The 22,938-nt window shown below is 50.8% G+C and overlaps 1 protein-coding gene and 1 non-coding gene across 2 annotated transcripts; one reads left to right on the top strand and one right to left on the bottom strand.

The window, feature by feature from the left end:
- The first annotated feature begins 5,215 nt into the window (after positions 1–5,215).
- LOC136327540 (small nucleolar RNA SNORA38) lies at positions 5,216–5,341 on the top strand. The gene has a single exon (XR_010729737.1). It is a non-coding gene; the product is annotated as a small nucleolar RNA SNORA38 (small nucleolar RNA).
- Positions 5,342–10,372: 5,031 nt separating this feature from the next.
- Positions 10,373–16,921, bottom strand: KRT32 (keratin 32). Its single transcript, XM_066263658.1, has 7 exons — positions 16,469–16,921; positions 15,703–15,785; positions 15,397–15,553; positions 13,967–14,128; positions 13,761–13,886; positions 12,781–13,001; positions 10,373–10,829 (listed from the first exon to the last, which is right to left on the bottom strand). The coding sequence occupies exons 1-7, from the start codon at positions 16,919–16,921 to the stop codon at positions 10,700–10,702; spliced, it is 1,332 nt and encodes a 443-aa protein (XP_066119755.1). The 3' UTR covers positions 10,373–10,699.
- Positions 16,922–22,938: the final 6,017 nt, after the last annotated feature.

Below are 22,938 nucleotides of genomic sequence, written 5' to 3'. Positions count from 1 at the left end.
ACTCTCTTCTCCTCTCATAGCCAGTGGTTCAATTGGTTCAAACGTCAGTCAGCCCTGGGTGCTGAGAATGGCTCTGTTGGTCCAAGTATTGGCCTCGGGTGCTGAGAATAGCTCAGGTAATTCAAGCATCGTCCCCAGATGGGGGTTGCCTGGTAGACCCCAGTTGGGATGCATGCAGAAGTCTATCTCTCTATCTGCTTCCTCTCACTTAAAAAAAAAAAAAGAAAAGAAAAGAAAAAGAAATACTAGTCTCCAGAGGCAGAAAATCTAGTGCAGATGGAAGTTAAGGAGCTATGGTCTCAGGATGCTATTTTCAAACATGGTGTTGTTACCTATGGATGTATCTCAACCAGTGGGAGAGAAAGATGTGGAGTTGCAGGCTAGCACCTGGAATTTGTGTCTAACCAATAGCCTACCTTTCTATGCTGCAGGACGATGTATGGGAGCATCCAAGGATGCGTGCCCTGTATGGAAACATCCCCCATCACACACTGCAGTGGATGCAAAGATTGAAAACAGCTCCTGTGTATAGAGCCTCTTACTGCCATGTCTCCTAGGGGTTAGAAAGTGGTGTCAAAGGAAATCATAGGTCAAGAAAACCATAAAAACTGTTAAGAGAAGACACTGAACATATCAATTTGTTATTCTAGCTATGCAACTCTGGAAGCTTTGATGAATGGAAAAGGCACCATTTCTTGCAAATTACATAGGATTTTACCTTCCGATTTCTGAGATCCAGCCCCATAACCCATAGCATTTACTCACGATCAGTGTTCTTTTTCCACCAACCATGACATACTCTGGACACTAGGAGTGCATCTAGAAAAGACACAGCCCCTGCCTTAGAGAGGAGGAAACATTTGTGACAAAGCTCCACACTGGGCCTGTGAGGGTGGTGCCACACTCACTCTGAGGTCTTTAGACATGTCCCCATCTTCCTTCCTGTTACCTGTCGGTGGCCCAAGAGCAGATCAAAGTGGGGACTAGCTTTCTTTTGTAACTGTCTAGAAAATGCACTCCTGGTTTTTTATTTATTCTTCTATTCACAACACTCCCGACATCAGATATATGGGCTTTCCGCGCACCAAGCAATCTCTGTGACATCGTCGGAATGTCCTATAATTTTTAACATCATCTGCCTCCTCTTCAGACACCTATTGCAATTCTCAGACTGTCACTTGTACTTCCGATTGACTGTCTCTAAACTCAGGTTCCCACCGTCCCCTCTTGGGGTTTGATAATTTCGTAGAATGGCTCAAAGAACTCAGGGAAGCATTTACTTACATTTACCGATTTATTAAAAAGAATATAATAAAAGAACAGCCAGCTAACGAGACACATAAGGAAATATTTGTGAGAAGGTCCTGGGGTTTTATGCAGGGTTTATCCAGCAGGCATGATTGATCATTAACTCAGTCTCTAGTCCCTCTCCCCTTCCTGGAGGACAGATGGGGAGGGACAGGTGGAAGGGCCCACACTTCCAATTATAGCTTGGTCTTTCTGGTGACCAGCCCCCATCCAGGAATCTTACCAAGAGTGGCCTCATTTGAACAAAAGACACTCCTCTCACCCAGAAAACTGCAGGGGATTTAGAAGCTCTGAGTCAGGAACCAGGGTCAGAGACCAAATATTGGAACAAAAGGAGCTCTTAGTGTCCTGATCACTTAGGGAATGACAGGGTTTTAGGAGCCTTGTGCCAGGAATGAGGACAGGGACCGATACATACATTTTTCTCTTATTTCACAGCAATAGAACTAGAAAATACCAAAACTCTCCATTTCTGAGCTGCCTGACCTGAACCAAGATACTTAACCTTTAAATACTCATTAAAGGTACTCAATAAAGATGCACTTGTTTTTAAATAAAGTAGAAACAATGATATTCACCTCAGAGGGTGTTGAAAGCGTTCAAAGGGATAATATCTGAGAAAATTCCCAGCCCAGCCTGGACAGCTAGTAGAATCAAGGGTGATGTCAGAAATATCACTGTGGGCAGCAGCCGAAAAGGAGACCAGTGGAAACAGCCACAGGGGAGAATGGGGAGTCCCAGCTGAATACTGCACTGCAGAGAAAATGCTAAATAACTGTGATTCAGTTTTTTCTCCAGTGAAGCTAGGTGTTTCATCCTTCTCACCACCTTGTGTAGAATAGGGACTCCAAAGCAGAACAGAAAGATGAAAAGGCCATAACAGACGTTCAGATATGGGGCTGGGGGTGTTCAGAGGTGGCTGAGACCCCTCCCCGTGGGGCTCCCCTCTAGAAAGGCTTCCAGGAGGTGGTGGCAGGCCACCTGGGTTGCGAAGCCCAGCTAGAATCTGGACATGCAAAGATGAGAAGGATAACATTACACCAATGAGCAAACGTCTTGGGGGTGGCAAGGCATTTTAGCAGAAGCAGTGGGGAGCAGAACATGGCGGCCTTGAATGCCAAGCTTCACTCGACAGGCAGTGTCTGCCCCACAGCGCCTAGAACAGACTCACTGAGAGCTGATGCTCTCTCATGGTGCGTGCACGTTGACAAGTCCTCAAATAAGGCAGATCTGGAGTGTGAAGAAGGAACCCTGACCAGCAGCCTCTCGTCGCAGTTGGCAGCAGCGGTGCGTGGTGCATGGAACTAGGTGTAGGACCAGGTGGTAGGGCCTCTGGCCCAGACTTCGTTTCTGGCATATGCAGTGCATCTCCGTGAACATTTACGGACTGCCGTCCCCCAGGCCACCCCTCCATCCCCCTGACACCAGTATTCACCCCTCTCTCCCTGCCACTGATGCCCGAGCTCCAGGCCGCACCTTACCTTCTGTGGCAGCTCTTTACTGGTCTCAAAGTGTGGGTGCTGATTGGAGCAGATGTTGGGGACCTGCCATTTCCTGGGTCTCAGCCCCCAGCTCCTCATTCTCCTGCTCCACCTGCTGAACCTTCGGTCGAGAACTGGCCAGGTGATCATTCTGGAACTGCCTGAGCTCTTTCTTGCTGCCACTGAGGTAGGGAAGTTGTTGGTCCCTAGCAGAAGACAAGCTGGGTGACCACTGAAAGGGTCAGGCTGGACTAGCCATGAACCACAGGATCCGGGAGTTTGACTGCTAGAGAGTGGCCGCTCTCCTTCAGGCGGGCCCCAGCGCGGCGCTGGAGGCTGGGCACAGAGTCCCTGCAGCAGCCGCTCGCACAGCCTGCCTGGAGCTCGGAGCCCTCGTACAGACTTCACAGAGCTTGAAGAGCGACGGTTTCTGCTACAGCGAGAAGCCATGGTCCTAGAAGGCTGAGTCGTAGGTTGGTTACCAGAGCTAAACACACAAATGTGAGCATTCTTCCTTGCCTGGATCTCTTATCTATCCACGTGGGTGCAGATGCAATCTGCAAGTTTCCTCCATGCTGCCCTCCTGTCCACTGCCATCAGGACAGCCATCAGTCAGTCACTCAGTCTCTAGAAGTAGCTCCCGCCTCATAAAAGAGAGAGGTAGTCGCCCTTGGACTCTGTTGCTAAGAGGGATGTTTTGTGTTATCTCTTTAAAGATACCCCACGGGAAAATTCTCCCTGAGTGACCACCTGGCATCTCTCTGGAGTGGCATGACCTTGAATAAGCAGTGGTCCTCTTGGAAGAGGCAGGGCTCACTGAGCATGGGGTCCTCTAGCCTCAGGACAGGAGCCTCAGAGAGACTGGGCAAGAATGACAGGGTGCTATGGTGTTACTAAGTGCAGAGCTAATTCCACCCCTTCCTGCTTCAGGTGGAGAAGAGAGAGGGGCTGCGAGCTCCACGGGGCGAGTCAGCCGCAGGCCAGACGGGACCGGGGCTCCTAACTCCAGCATGTCCTCTCTCCTCTGCATCAAACCCTTTCTATTAAAAGGCCAAATGGTAGATATTTCAGGCTTTGCATGCAGCCTCTTTGCACCACAGCTGCTCAACGCTGCCCTTGCAGCACAACACCGGCAGAGATGATGTGGAAGCCACGGTGTGGCCGTGTTCCTGTGGAATTTTATTCCCCGAAACAGGCAGCAGCTGTATCTGACTGTGAACAGTGGTCTGCTGACCACCACTCTACACAGCAGCAGCACAGTGAATGAGGCCTAAAACTTGGATCCCAGCCCTGGTCGGTTGGCTCAGTGGTAGAGCGTCGGCCTGGCGTGCAAGGGGTCCCAGGTTCGATTCCCGGCCAGGGCACACAGGAGAAGCGCCCATCTGCTTCTCCACCCCTCCCCCCCTCCTTCCTCTCTGTCTCTCTCTTCCCCTCCCGCAGCCAAGGCTCCATTGGAGCAAAGATGGACCGGGCGCTGGGGATGGCTCCTTGGCCTCTGCCCCAGGCGCTAGAGTGGCTCTGGTCGCGACAGAGTGACGCCCCAGAGGGGCAGAGCATCGCCCCCTGGTGGGCAGAGCGTCGCCCCCTGGTGGGCGTGCCAGGTGGATCCTGGTCGGGCGCATGCGGGAGTCTGTCTGACTGTCTCTCCCCGTTTCCAGTTTCGGAAAAATACAAAAAAAAAAAAAAAAACTTGGATCCCTCGGAGCACGTGGGGGGAGCTTTAGTCTGCTCCGGAGCCAGGGGAGGGTTCCAGAGTCCCAAGGGGACCCTAGAGCTGGACTCTGGGCCTCAGATACTGGACCTTCCACTTTGCTGAGGCATTTGGATCAAGACAGGACGTCTACCTGGATAGTCGATAACCTCGGAGCAGAACAGAGTCGTCCGTGTGTTGTGGTGGTGCTGCTGCTGCTGTTATCTCTGAAACCTGAGTTTCTAATGCCTCAGAAAAGTGACTCAGCTGCCACAGTCCCTGGGAAAACCAGGAGACGGGGGCACTCGTTGCCAAAGCAGATCTTCCTCAACCAGCCTTGTATGGAGCACTCACAGCACACTGGCATCGTGGTAGGCACTGCAGATGCACTCTGTCCCAGTGACTCTGGGAAGGAGGTAGAATTACCCCATTTGCAAAGGGGGAAATGAGGCTGAGATACACAGAGGTTAGGGGACCGCCCAAATCTCACAGCATGTTCGTAGTAGAGTTGGGATGCCAGCCCAGGTTTCTGAAGCCAGCAGTCCCAATGGTTTCCAATCCGGCAAGGTGCTCATCGGTGTGCTTGGCTACTTTACTTATGGCTAAGGGAGAGGACTGTGTGGAAATAAACTTTTCTCAACCAGGGGTTCAAAAAAAGATAAGACATTAAATGATCTTAGGAACTTTCCATTTAGCAAAATTGATATCATTGTATTCACGTGCTAAAACTTGTGAAACCCAAAAAGAGAATTGATCGTTCCCTGTCTTTGGATATGTAAGAATTGGAGGCAAAGAAATGTGGACTTGAGAGGTCTGCGGCCAGCTTGCTCCGCACAGGCTCAAGATCAACCATCCCACATAGAATGAAAAAAAAAAAGAGAGAGAATTGTTTTATTGCTGATGATTTCCTCAGTTAACGCCTGGCATATCCTTTTTTTTTTTTTTTTTTTTTTGTATTTTTCTGAAGTTGGAAATGGGGAGGCAGTCAGACTCCCGCATGCACCCGACCAGGATCCACCCGGCAATGCCCACCAGGGGACGATGCTCTGTTGCAACCAGAGCCATTCTAGCAGCTGAGGCAGAGGCCATGGAGCCATCCTCAGTGCCTGGGACAACTTTGCTCCAATGGAGCCTTGGCTGCGGGAGGGGAAGAAAGAGACAGAGAGGAAGAAGAGGGGGAGGGATGGAGAAGCAGATGGGCGCTTCTCCTGTGTGCCCTGGCCAGGAATCAAACCTGGGACTCCTGCACGCCAGGCCGACGCTCTACCTCTGAGCCAACCGGCCAGGGCTGGCATATCCTTTTTTGATCACGTTCCCAATATATAGTATGGAGCGGGGTGTGGGTGAGAACATTCTAGTGCATATCAGTCCACAATTCGCCCTGTCTCCCAATCACTGTTCCGACTCCTGGGCCTTTCTCTCTGGGACCATAGACCTCTGGCCAGGCTTTCTGGAGGCAGCTCTGCCCAGTGGGTCCTCACTCCCATCTCAGAAAGGGCCTCACTCTCGGACAGTGAGGGGCAGACATGAGTCCTGGATTCTTAAATGGCCTCAGGGAAAGTTGCGCCTTTGAAACCCAGTTCTTTCTTTCCCACTCAGGGAGGATCCAGCTACCTGTGGGAGTTTCTCCCAAACATCAAATGTGCCAGAGGTTTTATTATTTTACCATAGCCCTGACTAAGTTTTCCTATAAACCAGAGTTAATTAAAGCCAAATGGTTTGATATGAGGACACAGTTTCTTTGAGAATCCCCATATGCGTAGCACTGAGAACAGTTTCCAGAAGGTCCTGGTGCTGGTGGGCCTGTTTCCCAAATTCTATCCCTCTGGCTTCTTTGTCCATCAAATAAGAGAGGTGGGCTCTGCAGGAGGATAGCTCAAGGGGTCTTTAGCTTGGAAGTACCATCCAAACAACAAAGAGGGTGGCCATCCATGTCCAGCAGGGGGCGACACTCCTGGCCCTGGGCTGTGGGGGTTGGTTTCACATAAAAAGCTTTAACGGGCATTTGGGTCGTCAGACAGGTCTTGGCAAGTGGGAGTAAGACACAGGTGTGGGAACAAGGACCAGGTTAGACTGGACAATATGTGCTGCAGGGGGAAAGGAGCCTGCAGAAGTCTGTGTAAGGTCCAGGGGCCGGGACTCCCAGCCAGCAACTCCCGTGGGATCATTTCTGCTGCAGCTCTGGCCACAGCCTGAGGTCCACGCTTTTACTGAGCCAGATGCTCAAAGGACGAGGAGATTCCAAGTTTGGAGGTTGTTATTTAAAAGGGAGCTATATTCCCAGGAAAGAGTTTCAGCATCTCAGAGACAATGTCTGTATTCCTAGGGATATGAAGAAGGGAAAAGAGGAAATATTTATGAGCCTGAAAGAATAATAAACCTTAATGCTTGGAGACAGCGTAACGAGCGTGGAGAGACCCGCTAGGCTTGGCATCGGAACACTTGGCTCTGATTCCCACCTGTTAGTTGTGTGTCTGTGAGCACATCTTTCCACCAACCTGGGCCTCTAGACTCCTTGTCTGTGAATGGGGAGGCTGAGCCAGATCATCTGTAAGGCTCCTTTGAGCCCCAACCTGTTGGCTCAGTGGATAGAGCATCCGCCCAGCGTATGACATCCAGGTTTGATTCAGTCAGGACACAGAAGAGAAGCAACAATCTGCTCCTCTCCTCTCACTCCCCATTTTCTCCCTCTTCTCCTCCCTTAGCCAGTGGCTTGACTGGTTCGAGCACCAGTTGGGCACTGAGGATAACTTGTTGGTCTGAGCATCAGCCTCAGATGCTAAAAATAGCTTGATTGATTGGAGCATCGGCCCCAGACAGGGATTGCCGTGTGGATCCTGGTTGGGGTGCATGCAACAGTTTGTCTATCTCCCCTCCTCTCACTTAAAAAAAAAAAAAAAGACTCCTTTGGGTTCTGCCGGTTTAGGACAGCACCATGCAATAAACTTTCTATAGCAATGGTAATATTCCCCATCTGCACTGTACAATGCAGTACCACACGAAGGCATTGAGCACTTGAAATGTGGCTAGTACAGCTGAGGCACTGAAGACTTCAATTTCACTTAATTTTTTTTTATTTATTTATTTTTTTTTAGAGAGAGGGATAGACAGGGACAAACAGACAGGAACGGAGAGAGATGAGAAGCATCAATCATTAGTTTTTCGTTGCGCGTTGCAACACCTTAGTTCTTCATTGATTGCTTTCGCATACGTGCCTTGACCACAGGCCTTCAGCAGACCTAGCAACCCCCTGCTGGAGCCAGCGACCTTGGGTTCAAGCTGGTGGGCTTTTTGCTCAAACCAGATGAGCCTGCGCTCAAGCTGGTGACCTCTGGGTCTCGAACCTGGGTCTTCTGCATCCCAGTCCAACTCTCTATCCACTGTGCCACCGCCTGGTCAGGCTCACTTAATTTTATTTAGTTAAAATTTAACCCTGGCCGGTTGGCTCAGCGGTAGAGCGTCGGCCTGGTGTGCGGGGCACCCGGGTTCGATTCCCAGCCAGGGCACATAGGAGAAGCGTCCATTTGCTTCTTCACCCCCCCCCTCCTTCCTCTCTGTCTCTCTCTTCCCCTCCCACAGCCAAGGCTCCATTGGAGCAAAGATGGCCCGGGCGCTGGGGATGGCTTCTTGGCCTCTGCCCCAGGCGCTAGAGTGGCTCTGGTATTGGTAGAGCGACGCCCCCTGGTGGGCAGAGCGAAGCCCTGGTGGGCGTGCCGGGTGGATCCCGGTCGGGCGCATGTGGGAGTCTGTCTGACTGTCTCTCCCCATTTCCAGCTTCAGAAAAATACAAAAAAAATTTAAATAGCCCCGTGGAGTTAGTGGCTGCCATTTTGGACAGCATAGGCCTGGGATTCTAGAACGAAAGATTTGGTTCTGTTCGATCTATTGTGTTTATCAAGCTAAGCACGTTCAAGACAAATTTTTCACAGGAACTGAAATGAAGGAGTGCTGGTTTGTACTCGGTTATTAGCACATCCAGTCAGCCAGAACCCCCTCCCCCCTGCCTTGGCATTCCAGCTCATTGAAATTTTGTACACGCACACGCACATGCACACACAACCAGGAACCACAGCCGCTGAGCAGTGTGATTGTGTTTCCAGTCAGGCTCATGACCTCGAATGCCAGGCAAGTGGAATCACGTCTGAACGGCCCCAGGCAGCTTCGGGACCCAATCCGTTTCTCATACTTTCTTGGCCAAGTCCAGAGGGCAGATCCTTAATAGAAACTTCGCCTCAGCTCATTAAGGAAGAACTATGTGTTTGGAGGGCCAGGTTCCAAAAGGTGTTCAAGACTCCTGTTTCCTGCTTTCTCCTCTTTATCTGTCATCGCCAGCCATGGCCAAGTGGGCTCCTTCTCTGAGTTCCTCACATCAATCCCTCATTTTTCCATTCCCGCTGCCATCGCCTCAGCTGAGACCCCTTCAGCGTCCTCCACACCCTTCATCGGCATTCCCCCCGGCCTCTTGGCCAGCCTGTTTACACTCCTTGGTGAAACTTTCTAAAATACCCCACCAGTCGTGTCATCCTTGGGCTCAACTCCTGTGGCAGCCCTCCCAATGCCCTCAGGATGGTGTCCAGGCTCTTTGCGGGGTGGCCAAGGCCCCCCGCGGTCTGACGCCTTCCTAGCGCTCCAGCCTTCTTTCCACCGGTCTTTCACGGGAGCCTATGGCACCAGCCAGCGGGGCCACTCAAGCCCGCCGGCATGACCTCTGCCTTGCGGCTGACCCTCTCTTGCTCTGTAGACATCCTCTTCAGCCTCCCAGGTCAATCTCCAGTGCCACCAGCTACATGACGCCTTCTCTGCTCTCCCCGAGCCAGTGCTTCCTCCCAGGCTTGGTCAGCATGTATACTCTTTCCGGGTAGGAATTTGGTCTTGTAGCAGAGTGGTTAGAATAATGCTAACAAGTAGAAGAAACTGGACCTGGGTCCAAATCTTTGTCCTTGCATATAACCTTGGGCAACTGACTACATCATTCTCTGCACCTCCGTTTCTCATCTCTAAGATGGGCACAATTCCTGCCTTACAAGGTGGCCATGGAAACAGCCTGTTAATGTATGTAATATTCTCAGCACAATGCCAGGTGCATCACAAGTGCTCAGTAAGTGGTAGACATGGTTATTATTATTATTATTATTATTATTATTATTATGTTAGTGTTAGGCCCTTATTGAGGAAGGTGTGAGGCCTTACACACATTGGTCTTAGCTGCCTCTCTAACTAGAAGTGTCTGGATGGTGGGGATTGCTTGCATTTTTGGTATTCCTTTGCACCCAACTAGAGTTTGCAAATAGTGAAGACTCGGAATATGAATTGGTTGAGCATCTCTAGAGCCTGAAGGCCGATATTTGAGTCCTGGGTCTACCACTTACTAACTGTGATCTTGAGCAAGTTTCTTAACCTCTCTGGGTCTCAGTTTCCTCATCTGTAAAGTGGAGAAAATAACAGTTCCTTTTCCATAGATTGTTGCTAGGATTAATTGGGGCATTAACAAGGTTTCTGGGGGCCTATCACCTGGGTTAACCACCTGTGATGTAGAACCTAGACCCCCTAGGCAATCGTGAGGGTATTATGAATGAATGATCCCATTGTACCAGCTGCAATGAGGTTTAGGGGTGGGGCTATAACAGTAATATTCTCATTTACAGTTGCTTGGCTTCGGTTTCTGGCATAAGTATCTTTCTACTCTTTTCATGCTTTTATTACTTGGCTCTGAACCAACTGGCTGGTTTGAACTGGTTTCTGGCATGTGGGCCTTTTGGGTAAATGCCTCTCAAGCCTCAGTGGGAGCAGAGGGGCATAAAACAAACATAGAATTTGGCCACATTCTTCTTGATGCCAACTGAGTAGTAGTACTGGCTGATGGGTACAGCATCATAAATGACAAAGACATTTGCAGGGCCACTGAAGCAGCCTTTATTTGCCAGGTGACTAAGAACACGTACTCTTGAGGCAGAACTAGAAATATCAGTAAAGACGATTAGCCCGTGGGGATGAGAGAGGCTGTTTTAAGAGACGGAGGCCAGGGCGCCCACTGCAGTATCAGAGCGCCTTGCGGACCGACAGCACCCCCCCCCCCGCCCCCGGCACTGCTCACAGTCTTCCTCGCTGGCCGCACTGGCCCCGCCCTCTCTGCGGCCACTGAACTGAGGTCAGGCGGGGCCTGCGCAGGCAGCCCCTGCCCAGCTCTGGTCCTCCCAGGATCCACCAGCACTGAGGGGCTTCAGTAGCGGCCGGGGGGGCAGGGCACACAGGGCACACAGACAGTGTGGGGCACACAGACAGTGCGGGGCACACTGGGGGAGGGCGCACAGGGGGCACACGCAGGAGTGGAGCAGGGGTTGCAGGGCAGCCTGCGGAAGAAAGGCACACGAAGAAATTAAAGAAGCCGGAGTGGACAACAAGTTCAGCCAGTTCTGCCCCCACAGCCTCCCAAGTTCACCCACTGCTCACCTTCTCCACTCACTTCCCTAGTCCCAACCTTCATCATCGTCACCTATGTGGCACCAGTGGCCTCCTAACTGGTTTTCCAACCCCAGTCTTGCCTCTCCTCACCATCACCGTCAATTTGGTGGCCAGAGTGATCTTCTACAAACACAAATCTAATCATCTCCCTCCCCAGCCTAAGACCTTCAGAGGCTCCCATTGGTACTCGGGATAAAGAGCAGCTTCCTTCAATTCAACTGTCACGTCCTCCTTGAAGCCCCCCTGGATATCACTGTGTGAAATACCCCTTTGGTACCATGTCCCTCCTTCCAGAGATATTTGTGAATTTCCAATTATGATCTCTCTCCCCACTGGGCAGTGAGGTCAGCAGACAAGCCCACCTGCACACCTGGCATAGAGCAAGCACTTAATAAGAATGTATTGAACAATAAATTAGTCAATTAATATAGAAGAAACATGTGGCAAAAGGGAAAAGGTTGATCGGAGACTGACAGGTGTGGACTCAAAACCAAAAACAACACACTGGATATTGGATGGACACCAAGGAGCCCAGAGACCAGACAGGCAGCCCCAGGCCACATCCAGCTTGAAAGGTGTTTCATTTGGCTGGCACTAGATTGGTTTTTTCTTTTTTAATTGTTGAAAATATTTCAAATTTAAGAGAATTTAACATTCAAAATAAATCCAGACTCCTGGCTTTCCTTGTTCAATCAGAAGAGCCAGCAATACTGCTGGTCTCATGTGACCAAATGACCCTGAGGGGACAGCAGCACCCTCATTGGACCGAGCCTGGTTCTCCACCGTCCTACATGAACCACGTCACTCACGTGTGCTAACAGCCTGGTCCTTGAAAAATATTTGACTTTCCTATTCTTGGCCCAGAGGACAAGATTCTGAATGACAGAGAGACAAGCTAAATGTAGAATAGGAAGCCACCTGTAACAGTAATCAGGCCACAGATGTCCATGGCCCACAGGTGTCCACGGCCAAGAGGTGTCTGGCACACAGATGACAACCAAGTCCTGCCAATTCTACCTGCACAGCATCTGGGGCTGATGCCTCCACTGACCTGACCCAGGCTGCCCCCTGTGGCTTATGGCTTATTACCTCCTAGAAGACCATGGCCCAGGTCTCCTGGACAGTCCCCTGCCTGACCCCTCCTGCCTCCTCCACTCAGCCCCTCCTGAGGAGCAGCTCTGAGTTCTCACTGACTCCATCAAGGAATGTTTACTGAGCCTCTGCTGTGTGTGCCAGGTGCCGGGGATAAAAACATTTTCTATTGTCTCTGAGCTCCGGGTATTTATTTGCTCTCTAGTGGGGGAGATCAGCAGTTAAGCAAATTCTAGCATTTCCTCCTCATAGAAAAGCAAGACCTCCCTCTCCAGCATGGTCTTCTTGGTTCTCTACGAATGGTCCCCGAATGACCTTCCCTGTCGTCTTCCCCAGCCCAGGTCATTACGTCATGACGTGGAGCCACTTATTGTCCTCCCAAGTGCTGAAAGCTCTTCCCCGGTGTGACTTCCAGTTGACTGCCTGCCTCCCTAGACCGGTGGAAACAGCTTGAGAATAGATGCCTTTCTAGCCTTCATCTCAGCCTTCCTCCGGCGCCTGGCACACGCCGGGTGCTTGGATGGAGTCTGTTGATTTGGAATGGAACAGAACAGTCGCCAATGACTTAGGGATTGGCAGCCGTGAGCGCCTGCCTGACTTTCTTCAGATCCTATCAGCCTCCTAATCGCTTCTTCACTGTGCCAGGTTCTACGATTTATCTGATGAATCAATCCATTTGCTTCCTGTGGCTTCCCCAACCCTCCCATCCATCCTTCTCCCTGCACAGCCTCAGCCGGGCCCACGTACTTGCTGTCCTCGCTCTCCAGCAGGCCCCGGTACGTGCTGATCTCACACTCCAGCCGCGCCCGCACGTCCAGCAGCACCTGGTACTCCTGGTTCTGCCGCTCCAGGTCGCAGCGGATCTCAGCCAGCTGGGCCTCCACGTTGCCGATCAGGCCCTGCATCTGGGCCAGCTGGGAGCTGTAGCGGGCCTCCGTCTCCGTCAGCGTGTTCTCCAGCGAGTCTCTCTGAGGCCAGAGGAAAGATAAAAATCACTGTGAGGAACAGATCTATTTTCCATGGCCTGATTCATAAAGGATCAGAAAGAGCCGATCTCTCTTTGGGATTGGGAATGACACCACCACCCCACCATCACCCCCGCCCCACACCTAAGTCACAGTGGACACTAAAGTCCAGAAAGTTTGAGTGACTTGTTCACGGTTAAACGGCTGGTGAGTGACAGACCAGGGTTTGAACAGGTCCAGGTGATCCTAAATCCCTTATTCCTTCCCCAACCTGACTCTGGCTTCAGGCTTTGGATCTGTGGTTCACAGGGCCCCTTCACTACAGCATTATTTAGAACAGTGGCCTTTAACCCTGGACACATGTTAGAGTCACATCAGAGCCTTTAAAACAGATGCCCAGGCCCGGGCCCCACCCCCAGAGACTCTGACTCCATTCTTCCAGGGAAGAACAAGGGCACGGCGTTTCTAAGTCTCCACAGGTAGGGTGGAGAAGCGTGGGTGTGGAAGGGCAGGCTACGCAGAGCACAGGCATTCCTGGGGATTCGTGCTGGACAGTGGCCACCTAAACTGTGTCAGATTTGGGACACCCGTTTCATCTCTGAGAGAAATCTCCTTCCAAGAGAGGCCAGCTGGGCGAGCAGCCATGGTGGCTAATCTGGTCCTCCTCCTCCTCCTCCTCCTTCCCGGATGCCTGCACCAGTGCTCGGTGCCACCAGGGGGGGGCCGGAGCTGGGGGAGTGGTGCCTGCCCAGCAGTACTCACCAGGCTGTGCTGGGCCTGCAGCTCGATCTCCAGAGTGTTGACTGTGCGTCTCAGGTCAATGATGTCCGACTGGTAGGTCTGAAGCTGCTCAGTGCTCGTGGCCACCTGCTGGTTAAGCTCCTCCATCTGCAGTGGGGGAGACAGAAGAGGCTGGGAGTGCCTTCTCAGGGGGTCCTGGGGAGGCCGGCCCCCCACGAGAGGCCCACCTGCGTGTTGAACCATTCCTCCAAGTCCCTGTGGTTGGTCTCCACGACCGTCTCGTACTGACACCGCATCTCCTCCAGCATCCTGGTCAGGTCCACAGGGGGCGCAGCATCCACCTCGATGTTAAGGCGGTCACCCAGCTGGCATCGGAGGGCACTGACCTCCTGAAAAGGAACAGAGCGCCAGGTGAGTATGAAGTTGCATGATCTGGGCTCACCTCCCCAGGCGATGTGGAAAGATAGAACAAAGATGCTAAAATTCTACGTTGGAAGGGCCCCTTGGGGACTGCAGTCTGCTCTGTAGTATCGCGATGGTCTTCCAGCTCCAACTGGACACCCTCATGATGGGAAAGGCACTCGGCTAAACCCTTCCTGTCACTTTGGCAGAAGCCAAGAGCAGCATCAAGTCGGTTTAATCCATTTGAGCTAAGATGGGAAACCCATGCCCCTGAGCCCCTTGCCACCCTCCCCACCCATGTTTATCTGGGAAGGAGGGCGGCTGAAGCCTGGCTTCACTTCGTTCAAGGCCAGGTTAGAGCCGGCGCCTTGCGGGCCTCACTGCCAGAGAGAGAAAGTTGTCGCTGAGGCTCTGGGGTGTGTGATAACGCCTCATTAGCGGCTCTTGGTTCAGGTCCCAGTTCTCTGATGAGGTGGGATGAGTCAGGTGCCTTAGGGCACTTGGCAAACATGCGGTGACTGATTATTACTTTACACTTAAGCCTAAGGAAACCCAATCAGGATTCAGAGACACTTGTTCTTTCAGATGCCAAAGTCAAGAGGTTGAGAGTCAACCCAGGGAAGGAAGGAAAAAACACCAGCGCTCAGGGGGGCATTGCAGCACGCAGGTGCCCAGGATGGAGGACATTCCCCTCCCAGGACCTGCAGGGAGTGGAGGGGGAGGAAAAGTCAGAAAGTAAAGGGCTGACCTGAGGCCTCTAGATTATATGCAGAGAAGAGGAAGGGAGATGAAGAAAGGACGATAGAAAGAAGAAAGTCGTTGTAGTTCAGCTCCCCCTCAGGAGACAGGGGTCGCCCCAGCAGTCTGGCCCAGTGAAGTGGACAGGTGTGAGCTCCAGAGCACAGCCCTGGCTGTATGCAGCACCGTCCCCCTGGGGCGTGGCAAACAAACGCGGCGGGAAAGCACCGGCAGCTGCACGTCCAGGGAATGCAGGAAGGAAGGATCGCTAGCCTTTCTGAGCACCGACCAAGAAAGGCGTTTCAAATTCTCATTTCATTGTCTCCGCAACCTTGTCTGATAATGTTGTCCCCGTTTCACGGATGGAGAGGCTCAGCGAGGTTAAGTCAATTGGACAAAGTCCCAGCAACCGTATGTGGCAGGCCTGGGAATTTCAGCACACGTCTCTCCAACCCCAAAGCCCACATTCTTCCCACTCTGCTTTCCAGGGCCAGCTCAGCCTGACTTCAGGGCTCACCTCCTCGTGGTTCTTCTTGAGGCAGAGCAGCTCCTCCTTCAGGGACTCCACCTGGGCCTCCAGGTCGGCCTTGCACAGGGTCAGCTCGTCCAGGACCCTGCGCAGGCCGTTGGTGTCGGCCTCCACCAGCTGCCGCAGGGTCAGCTCTGTCTCGTACCTGCACAAGGACAGGGTCAGCAATGGGAGAATACAGAACTCAGGGGAGACCTTGAACTGCTGGCACTTTTCCAACTATGAAATTAATGGAAAGCTGCCCCAACCAAGTGCAGGGAGAGAGGGCACCCCCCAGCCCCTGGCCACACTCACTTGGTCCTGAAGTCGTCGGCAGCCAGCTTGGCATTATCAATGTGCACGATCATCCTGGCGTTCTCTGCCTTGGTGCACAGAACCTGGGGGCCAGAGCACACAGCGGGGGTCAGTTCAGGATAAGAAGAAGGACAAAGAACCCAAGTGAGGAGAAGACGGGGCTGGTGGGACTCGGCAGTCTTGCAGCCATCCCTATGGAAGCCCCTCTTCCCTGGAACTCTGGGGGGTACTTAGTGAACTGCTAGTCCTTGGAGACGTGAGATTTCTTTTATTAGCACCTGGGTCTTCATAAATCCAAATGCCCCATTTTGGATGCAATGAGCAATACATAAGGAAAGACTCATTAAGTCTGATGTCTTCATGTGACAGTTAGAAGGGTCCTTACTAAGCATTAACAATGACTAAAAACACCATGTTCCAGGGGCTTTGCTAAGCACTTTAGCTGCATCAACTTGTGGAATCCTCCTGGCAGCCCTATTAGGTAAAGACCATTATTATCCTCATTTCACAGATGAGGAAACTGAGGCCTGGCAAAGGGACAGGACTTCCCAAAGTCATGCAATGGATCCATGGTAGAACTGAGATTACATCCCGGGCCTCTGTCCTCAGGAAAGGCTCTGGCTGAGTGCTTGAATTATGAGATAATTGTATGTCGTAGGGAAGTCACATTTCCCTGAACAGAGCTTAGTAAACTATAAGGTTTAAGTCTGGAATGCCAGCCCTTCTAGTTGGCTTCCCAGTGAGACTGTCCAGCACTTGCCCTCACCTTCTGCTGGAGCTCTTCAATGGTCCTGAAATAAGACTGATAGTCAGGACACAGGGTGGGCATTTGAGACTGGCAGGCCTCTTGGATCTTGCTCTCCAGGTTGGCGTTCTCCTGCTCCAGCTGCCGCACCTTCTCCAAGTAGTTGGCCAGTCGGTCATTCAGGAACTGCATGGTCTCCTTCTCATTGCCATTGAAGGTCCCTTCACAATACCAGTTGCAGGAGCCCACGGAGCTGGTTGGCCGGCAGCTGCTGGGTCGGCAGGAGCTGGCTAGATAGGTCTTGGAGAGGCCGCTGGCCGGCCGGTAGGTGGTGGGCATGCAGACGGGAGGCACGCCGGTCGTGGGCTGGCAGACATAACCCAGGCACAGCTCGGGCCGGCAGCTCATGTTGCTGGAACAAACAGAGGAGGATCGGGGGAAGCTCTTGAGGGAGGCGGGTGAGCAGTTGGACATCATGGTGGGGGAGCCCTTTCTCCTCAGCTGCAGCTACCGGGATCGCCAAGACCTACAAGCCCCAGCCAGCTCAGGCCTTTTTATACCCTTGGAATGAGGGGGCTCATACTAGAAAGTCATGTGGGGTGCTGCTGATGTTTATACTCAGCCTCAGAAGAAGCTGCTAATTAATTTGTAATTTTGTTTCCATTAAGGAGTTCCTATCCTCATAAAGAGACCAAGCTTATCATTTGGCTAAAGCAGGACTCTGGCTCCTGTCATTGATCACCAGGGGAGAGCTTCAGGACACATCTTCAAAGGATCCACTCCCTGCCTGGGCCTTCATTACCAGGGCGGAGCCTCCAGGAGACCACAGCAGCCTGGCCCATGCGCCCCCGCCTGCCCCGGCCCTGAGAAAGGCCACAGTCCTGAGGGGCAGCAGCCACGCCTTTAACGAGAGCATTCCCTGTGGGAAGAGGCCTGGCCCTCCCTTAGGGAGGAAGAGTGTGGGTGACGGAAGCTGCATCGATACCAGCGGCGACAGAAACCCAATGACACGGGAAAGAGAACTCGGAGGCTTCCACGTAGCCGTCATCTTCCTACCCAGGGGAAGAACTAATACCTGGGAGGAGAGAACAAACTCAAGACACAGGCAGAAAGCCTAAGAACCAGGGATGTCTTTTCAGCTGGACACGACTGAGAAAGAGGTGTGAGGACCCCACGCTTGGAAAAGGAGGTCAATCATGAACCTCTTGGTGAAGCAGATGCTCTATCTTAACCGTCTCCTCATTTCTCACTGCTCCACGGTCAGAGTTGTCAAGATCGATTATTGCTTGTTGAACAGACTGAGGCTGGACAGGTTGGAACAGGCTCCACTCTCCCTCTCTGCGAAGGCGGGCAGGGAGGGCTTACTTCAGGACGGCGGAGACGGGAAGCTGTATGAATCAGCTCCCTTGTCACAGACACTTTGCAGCCCTTCGATGAGCTGAGCCTGGCGACCGGGAGCAGGTATCTCTGATTACGGAAGCCTTGGGCCTTCCTTAAGAAAGCAATAGGCAGGCCGGCGGTTTTCAGTCCTTGCCTGCAATGCCAGCTCCCACGCTTCGTGTTTAGTATGTGTGCTATGTAGCCACATCTGATTTGTTCATCTTCTCAACATCATATTGGAGTATACGCACTTGTCTTGTTTTTCATATATTTCTAGAAGTGTTGTGAAGAGGCAGGGAAAAGAAAATCCCACCCAGCCCTAGTTTCAGAATTCATTGCTTGAGAAAAGTCAAGATAAGAGATGTTACCTTTGCCCTGGCTGGTGGCACAGGGGATAGAGCAGCGGTTCTCAACCTGTGGGTCACGACCCCGGCGGGGGTCGAACGACCAAAACACAGGGGTCGCCTAAAGCCATCGGAGAATTTCAACCTGTCGCAACCCACAGGTTGAGAACCACTGGGATAGAGGATCATCCTGAGGGCACCAGCTTGACCCCGAGGCCACCAGTTCAATCCCCAGTCAGGGCATGTATGAGAAGCAAGCAGTGGGTGCACAACTACATGAAACAATGAGTTGATGCTTCTCTTCTCTAGCTAGCTAGCTTTCTCTCCCTTCCTCTCTCAAAACAAAACAAAATAAAACAAAAGGATATTACCTCTGAACTTGCTGTGTGACCTTGGGAAAGTCACTTTACCTCTCTGGGCCTCAGTTCCTTATGCAAATTGAAAAGGTTAGATTAAATATTTCCAGTCCCTTTGTCTGGATTAACTGTTTAGAGAAGACGGGAATCAGACAGGAGGATGTGTGATGGTGATCCTAGCTACATGGAATGAGTCTCATTGGACCAGGATTCAGTCATAACCAACGCAGACTGAAAGCATACAAGTGCCAGGCGCTGTGTTGGGTAGTTGGCATTAATTTGTCTATTTAATCCTCACTTTAAAAAATTATCATTTAGATTCACACAGAAAGCCCAAATTAAAAACAAAATAATAATAATAATAATAATAATAATATAATTAGTAGTGGAGTAAAGTGTGACAAAGCTTCTCAAAGTCTGGTCTGCAGACCAGCAGCATCAGCATCATGCAGGGACATGTCAGAAGTGCAATTTCTCAAGTCCATTCCAAACCAGCTGCAGCAGAAACTCAGAGGCTGGGGCCCAGCCACCTGAGTTTACAGGTCCTCCAAGCAGGTTTGAGAATTGAAGTATAAGAGCATACACATCTTAACACCTGCCACCAGGATTCCTCTTGCAGAAAAAAAAAAAAAAAAGAAAAGAAAAGAAAAAGATAAGATAAACTGTCTTTACTTGAAAAAATACATTAAGAAGTTCTTGAGATAAAAGATGGGACCCCAAGTGCCTTGATATTGGCTGAGGAGACATCAGAGGAAGAAAGTGGAAATGTTTGAAGTTCCCGGGACAACCGTGGCAGGAAGGGGTGAAACGAGAGGGGGCAGGAGCTGGGAGGAGAGGCACCAGGAAGGTGCTAAGAGGCTGTGCTCTGTGATGTAGTCCTACCCCGAGGTCCTCAAGAGATCTTTAGCCAAGTCCACTACAGCCAGAGGCAGTAAAGGAAAGCAGAGTATTCAAAGCCACAGCAGACCAGGGTTCCGGCTAACCTGCCGGCCTGGGTGTTTCACAGGTGGAGAGCGGGGGTGGAAAAAGGTTTTTCCAGGGCACACAGAGAGGAGAGGGCGCACAGCTGGCTTTCAAGCCCAGATCTATCTGAACCCACAGACTTCCCACTGTACCCCAGCCTCTCTGGGGCCACAGCAAACTATTGAACAAATATATTTAATAGAAAAATGGGGAGGTTAGGCCCTGGCCAGGTGGCTCAGTGAATAAAGCATCTACCTGGTGTGCCAGAGGCCATGGGTTTGACCCCCCTGGTCAGGGCACATGCAAGAAGCAATCAATGATTGAACGACTAAATGGAACTAAGTGAAACAGTGAGTTAATGCTTCTCTCTCTCTCTCTTCCTACCCCCTTCCTCCCTCTCTCTCAAATCAATGGAAATTTTTTTAAAAAAAAAAGAAAGAAAAATGAGAGGGTTTGAAGGGCAAGTGATATAGAAAAAACCAAGGAAGTGGGAGAAAACAAGAGGTACCAGTGACAGTTTGGAGCCAAATAGGTCCAGCGGCAGGACCTACATAAATAAATAAAGGGCAGATAGGATACACATCAAAGCTGGCTTAGGACTGTCTCCTTCCCTCCACTCTTTGGGAAAACAGAATGACCCCAGAGAAAAGACCTACAAAAAACAAATTTATATTAATAGTTCTGCTATCCAAAAAGCCAGTTTGCCAACCTGCCCGTACACGTGGCACCTTCCATTAGTTTTTTAGTGCCTTGCCATTACATAGAAGCAGCAGGACCACCATACATTTAAATTTCCAACATTAAAAACAGAGACAAAACAAGTAAACAAACAAAACAGTGAACAGGAATTTAAGGGAAAATGAAAATAATGCAGACTCTACAACAATCTGTTAAGATATATATGTGTATACTTTTCATGACCTCAGAGATAAGTATAGCAGTTACATCTTTGAAATAAGAGCTGGGCCCTAACTAGATGGCTCAGTTGGTTAGAGGATTGTACCGAAGCATGGAAGTTGCTGGTTTGATCCCCAATCAGGGCACATACAGGAATAGATTAATGCTCTTCTCTCTCTCTCTCTCTCTCTCTCTCTCTCTCTCTCACTCACTCACTAAAATCAATCAGTAAACATTTAAAATATAAACAAAAGCTAGGTGTTATAAAAGAAAAACAGGGAACAAAAAATAGCTTTTTGGAATTAAATATATGATAACTGCAATTAAAAATTCATGTCTGGCCTGACCAGACGGTGGCGCAGTGGATAGAGCGTTGAACTGGGACAGGGAGGACCCAGGTTCAAGACCCCAAGGTTGCCAACTTGAGCGCGGGCTCATCTGGTTTGAGCAAAGCTCACCAGCTTGAACTCAAGCTCGCTGGCTTGAGCAAGGGGTTACTCTGCTGAAGGCCCACGGTCAAGGCACATATGAGAAAGCAATCAATAAACAACTAAGGTGTCGCAACGAAAAACTAATGATTGATGCTTCTCATCTCTCTCCGTTCCTGTCTGTCTGTCTCTCTCTCTCTCTGACTCTCCCTCTGTCTCTGTAAAAAAAAAAAAAATTCATGTCTGAAATTAAAAGATGAAGGGAATAGGCCAGAACCCCTGAACTCCCAGCTGCCCAAAAGGGCTTTCAACCCTGTCTGCACATTGGAATCACTTGAAGAGCTTTTAAAAACCCCAACACAAGGCCATATTCTAGACCAACAAAGTCAGGATTTCAGGATTTTAGACCAGGCATCCATATTCTTTATTTGTTTTATTTTAGAGAGGGGGTGGGGAAGAGAGAAAGAGAGAGAAATACAGAGATCTACTTAGTACCCCACTTCTTTATGCATTCATTGCTTGATTCTTGTATGTGCCCTGAGTGGGAATCAAACCCATAACCTTAGCACATTGAGATGACACTCTAACCAATTGAGCTACCCAGCCAGAACAGGCATCCATATTTTTTGAAGCTCTCCAGGTCATTCTAATGTGCAGCCAAAGCTGAAGACTTCTGGCCAAATGGGAACAGCTTTATAATTTAAAAACACGGGCAAATAAAAAGTAATTTGAGGCGAGCTAGACAGGATCTGGTTAGCTCCATCTTGGAGGGCATTAGGTTAGGTCTGGAAGGGGCTTGTACTACGAAGAACACCGTAAAGAGGAAGAGTGTGGCGTATGTAAAACAGAGTTAACTCGAGCCATGTGCTCAAGAGAGCATGAGTGTACTGCTTGCCGACTGTGACTTCTCCCACCACTGTGCTCCAAGTCAGAATTAGCTAGTAAGTCATATAACTCTATATCCACTTTGTCTGGCCTGGTTTACCCTGGCCATGGCTACTTGGAAGGGAACCTCAGAAATTAAACCCTTGGCAGGGAAATAATGGATGCCCACTGTCAGAGCAATCCAGGCATCCAGCTAGAATAGAGAGTCCACAATATTGACCAGCTTTCAAATGCTCAGCCTATGCTTGGCATGGCCCCAGAGACATTGCAGCCCAATAAATGGCGTGTTCTGTTTTACAGACAATGAAACTGCGACCTACCCCCTGCTAAAGCTCCCACAGGCAGTAGATGGGGCCTAGATTTTAACTCAGGTCCGTCTGACTCAGGTTTGGAGCCCACGTTCATCACTCTAACACCATAGCCCCCTCTAGCTGGCCTCCTCCCACCACTTAGGAAGGGAGAGGGGCAGAGAATGGACTCCTCCCTGTCTCGTCCCAAGGCCTCCCTCCGAGGCCTGGCCCAGAACAGTACCCAGTAAGCATTTACTGAGTGAACTGAATGACCCTGAGACCAGCATCCTGTTTGGGTGGCTGAGCCTCAGCTACACCAGCCAAGGTGTTTGAAGAAACCCAAAGCTGAGGTGGTACAGGATGCTGGAGTGAGGGGCCTGGGAGAAACCAGGAGTTAGAAAGGGGAGGAGTCTAAAATTGAATAAGGGTGAACAATTTTGGACATCTTCCCCAATCTGTTCTCTACTAATATCCCTGAAACTCCTTAGCACGTTATTTTGGCATCTCACAAAGAGCACGTGGCCATCTGGGACAAGCCTCCTTCCTTTCCATCTCAGGAAGTATTGCCTTCAACCTTCCCCATCGCCCAACGGGATGAATGGAGCTTGGTGTTTGCCTGGTCTGTTGGGGGAGGACATTCTGGACACAAGTGAAAACCTTTGGGTCAAGATACTGGGAGCTCCCACGTTCATGCTGAACTGAGTCACTGTGTAGGGGTCACAGGCACACAGAACGTGATGAGCCTCTTAAGGACAAGAATCTCTGAACTGTGGGTGGGAGTCACGATGGCCACTCACTCTCGTGTCCCCTGCTTCTGATGGAGTGTGGGTTTTCAGGGGGTTGCTGCATAGGGAGGCCTGCGTGGAAGGGCTGCAATGAAGAGTGGGGTTGTTGTATGCCCACTCGTCAAAGTACCCTGGTGTGGGACTTCCTATAGCTGCTCTTATG

This window comes from Saccopteryx bilineata, chromosome 2 (genome assembly GCF_036850765.1).
Source record: "Saccopteryx bilineata isolate mSacBil1 chromosome 2, mSacBil1_pri_phased_curated, whole genome shotgun sequence".
Classification (NCBI taxonomy): Eukaryota; Metazoa; Chordata; class Mammalia; order Chiroptera; family Emballonuridae; genus Saccopteryx; species Saccopteryx bilineata.
The sequence above is the reverse complement of the archived record's forward strand: the minus strand, read 5'-3'. Positions and strand labels throughout refer to the sequence as shown.

Excerpts from the sequence above, each read along its gene's own strand:
- KRT32 (XM_066263658.1), bottom strand. The coding sequence starts at position 16,921 with ATGTCCAACTGCTCACCCGCCTCCCTCAAGAGCTTCCCCCGATCCTCC. Across the intron at positions 15,786-16,468 it reads TTGAAGAGCTCCAGCAGAAG|GTTCTGTGCACCAAGGCAGA; the intron begins GTGAGGGCAAGT and ends TCTGGCCCCCAG. Across the intron at positions 10,830-12,780 it reads CTGGAGAGCGAGGACAGCAA|GCTGCCCTGCAACCCCTGCT; the intron begins GTACGTGGGCCC and ends TTTCTTCCGCAG.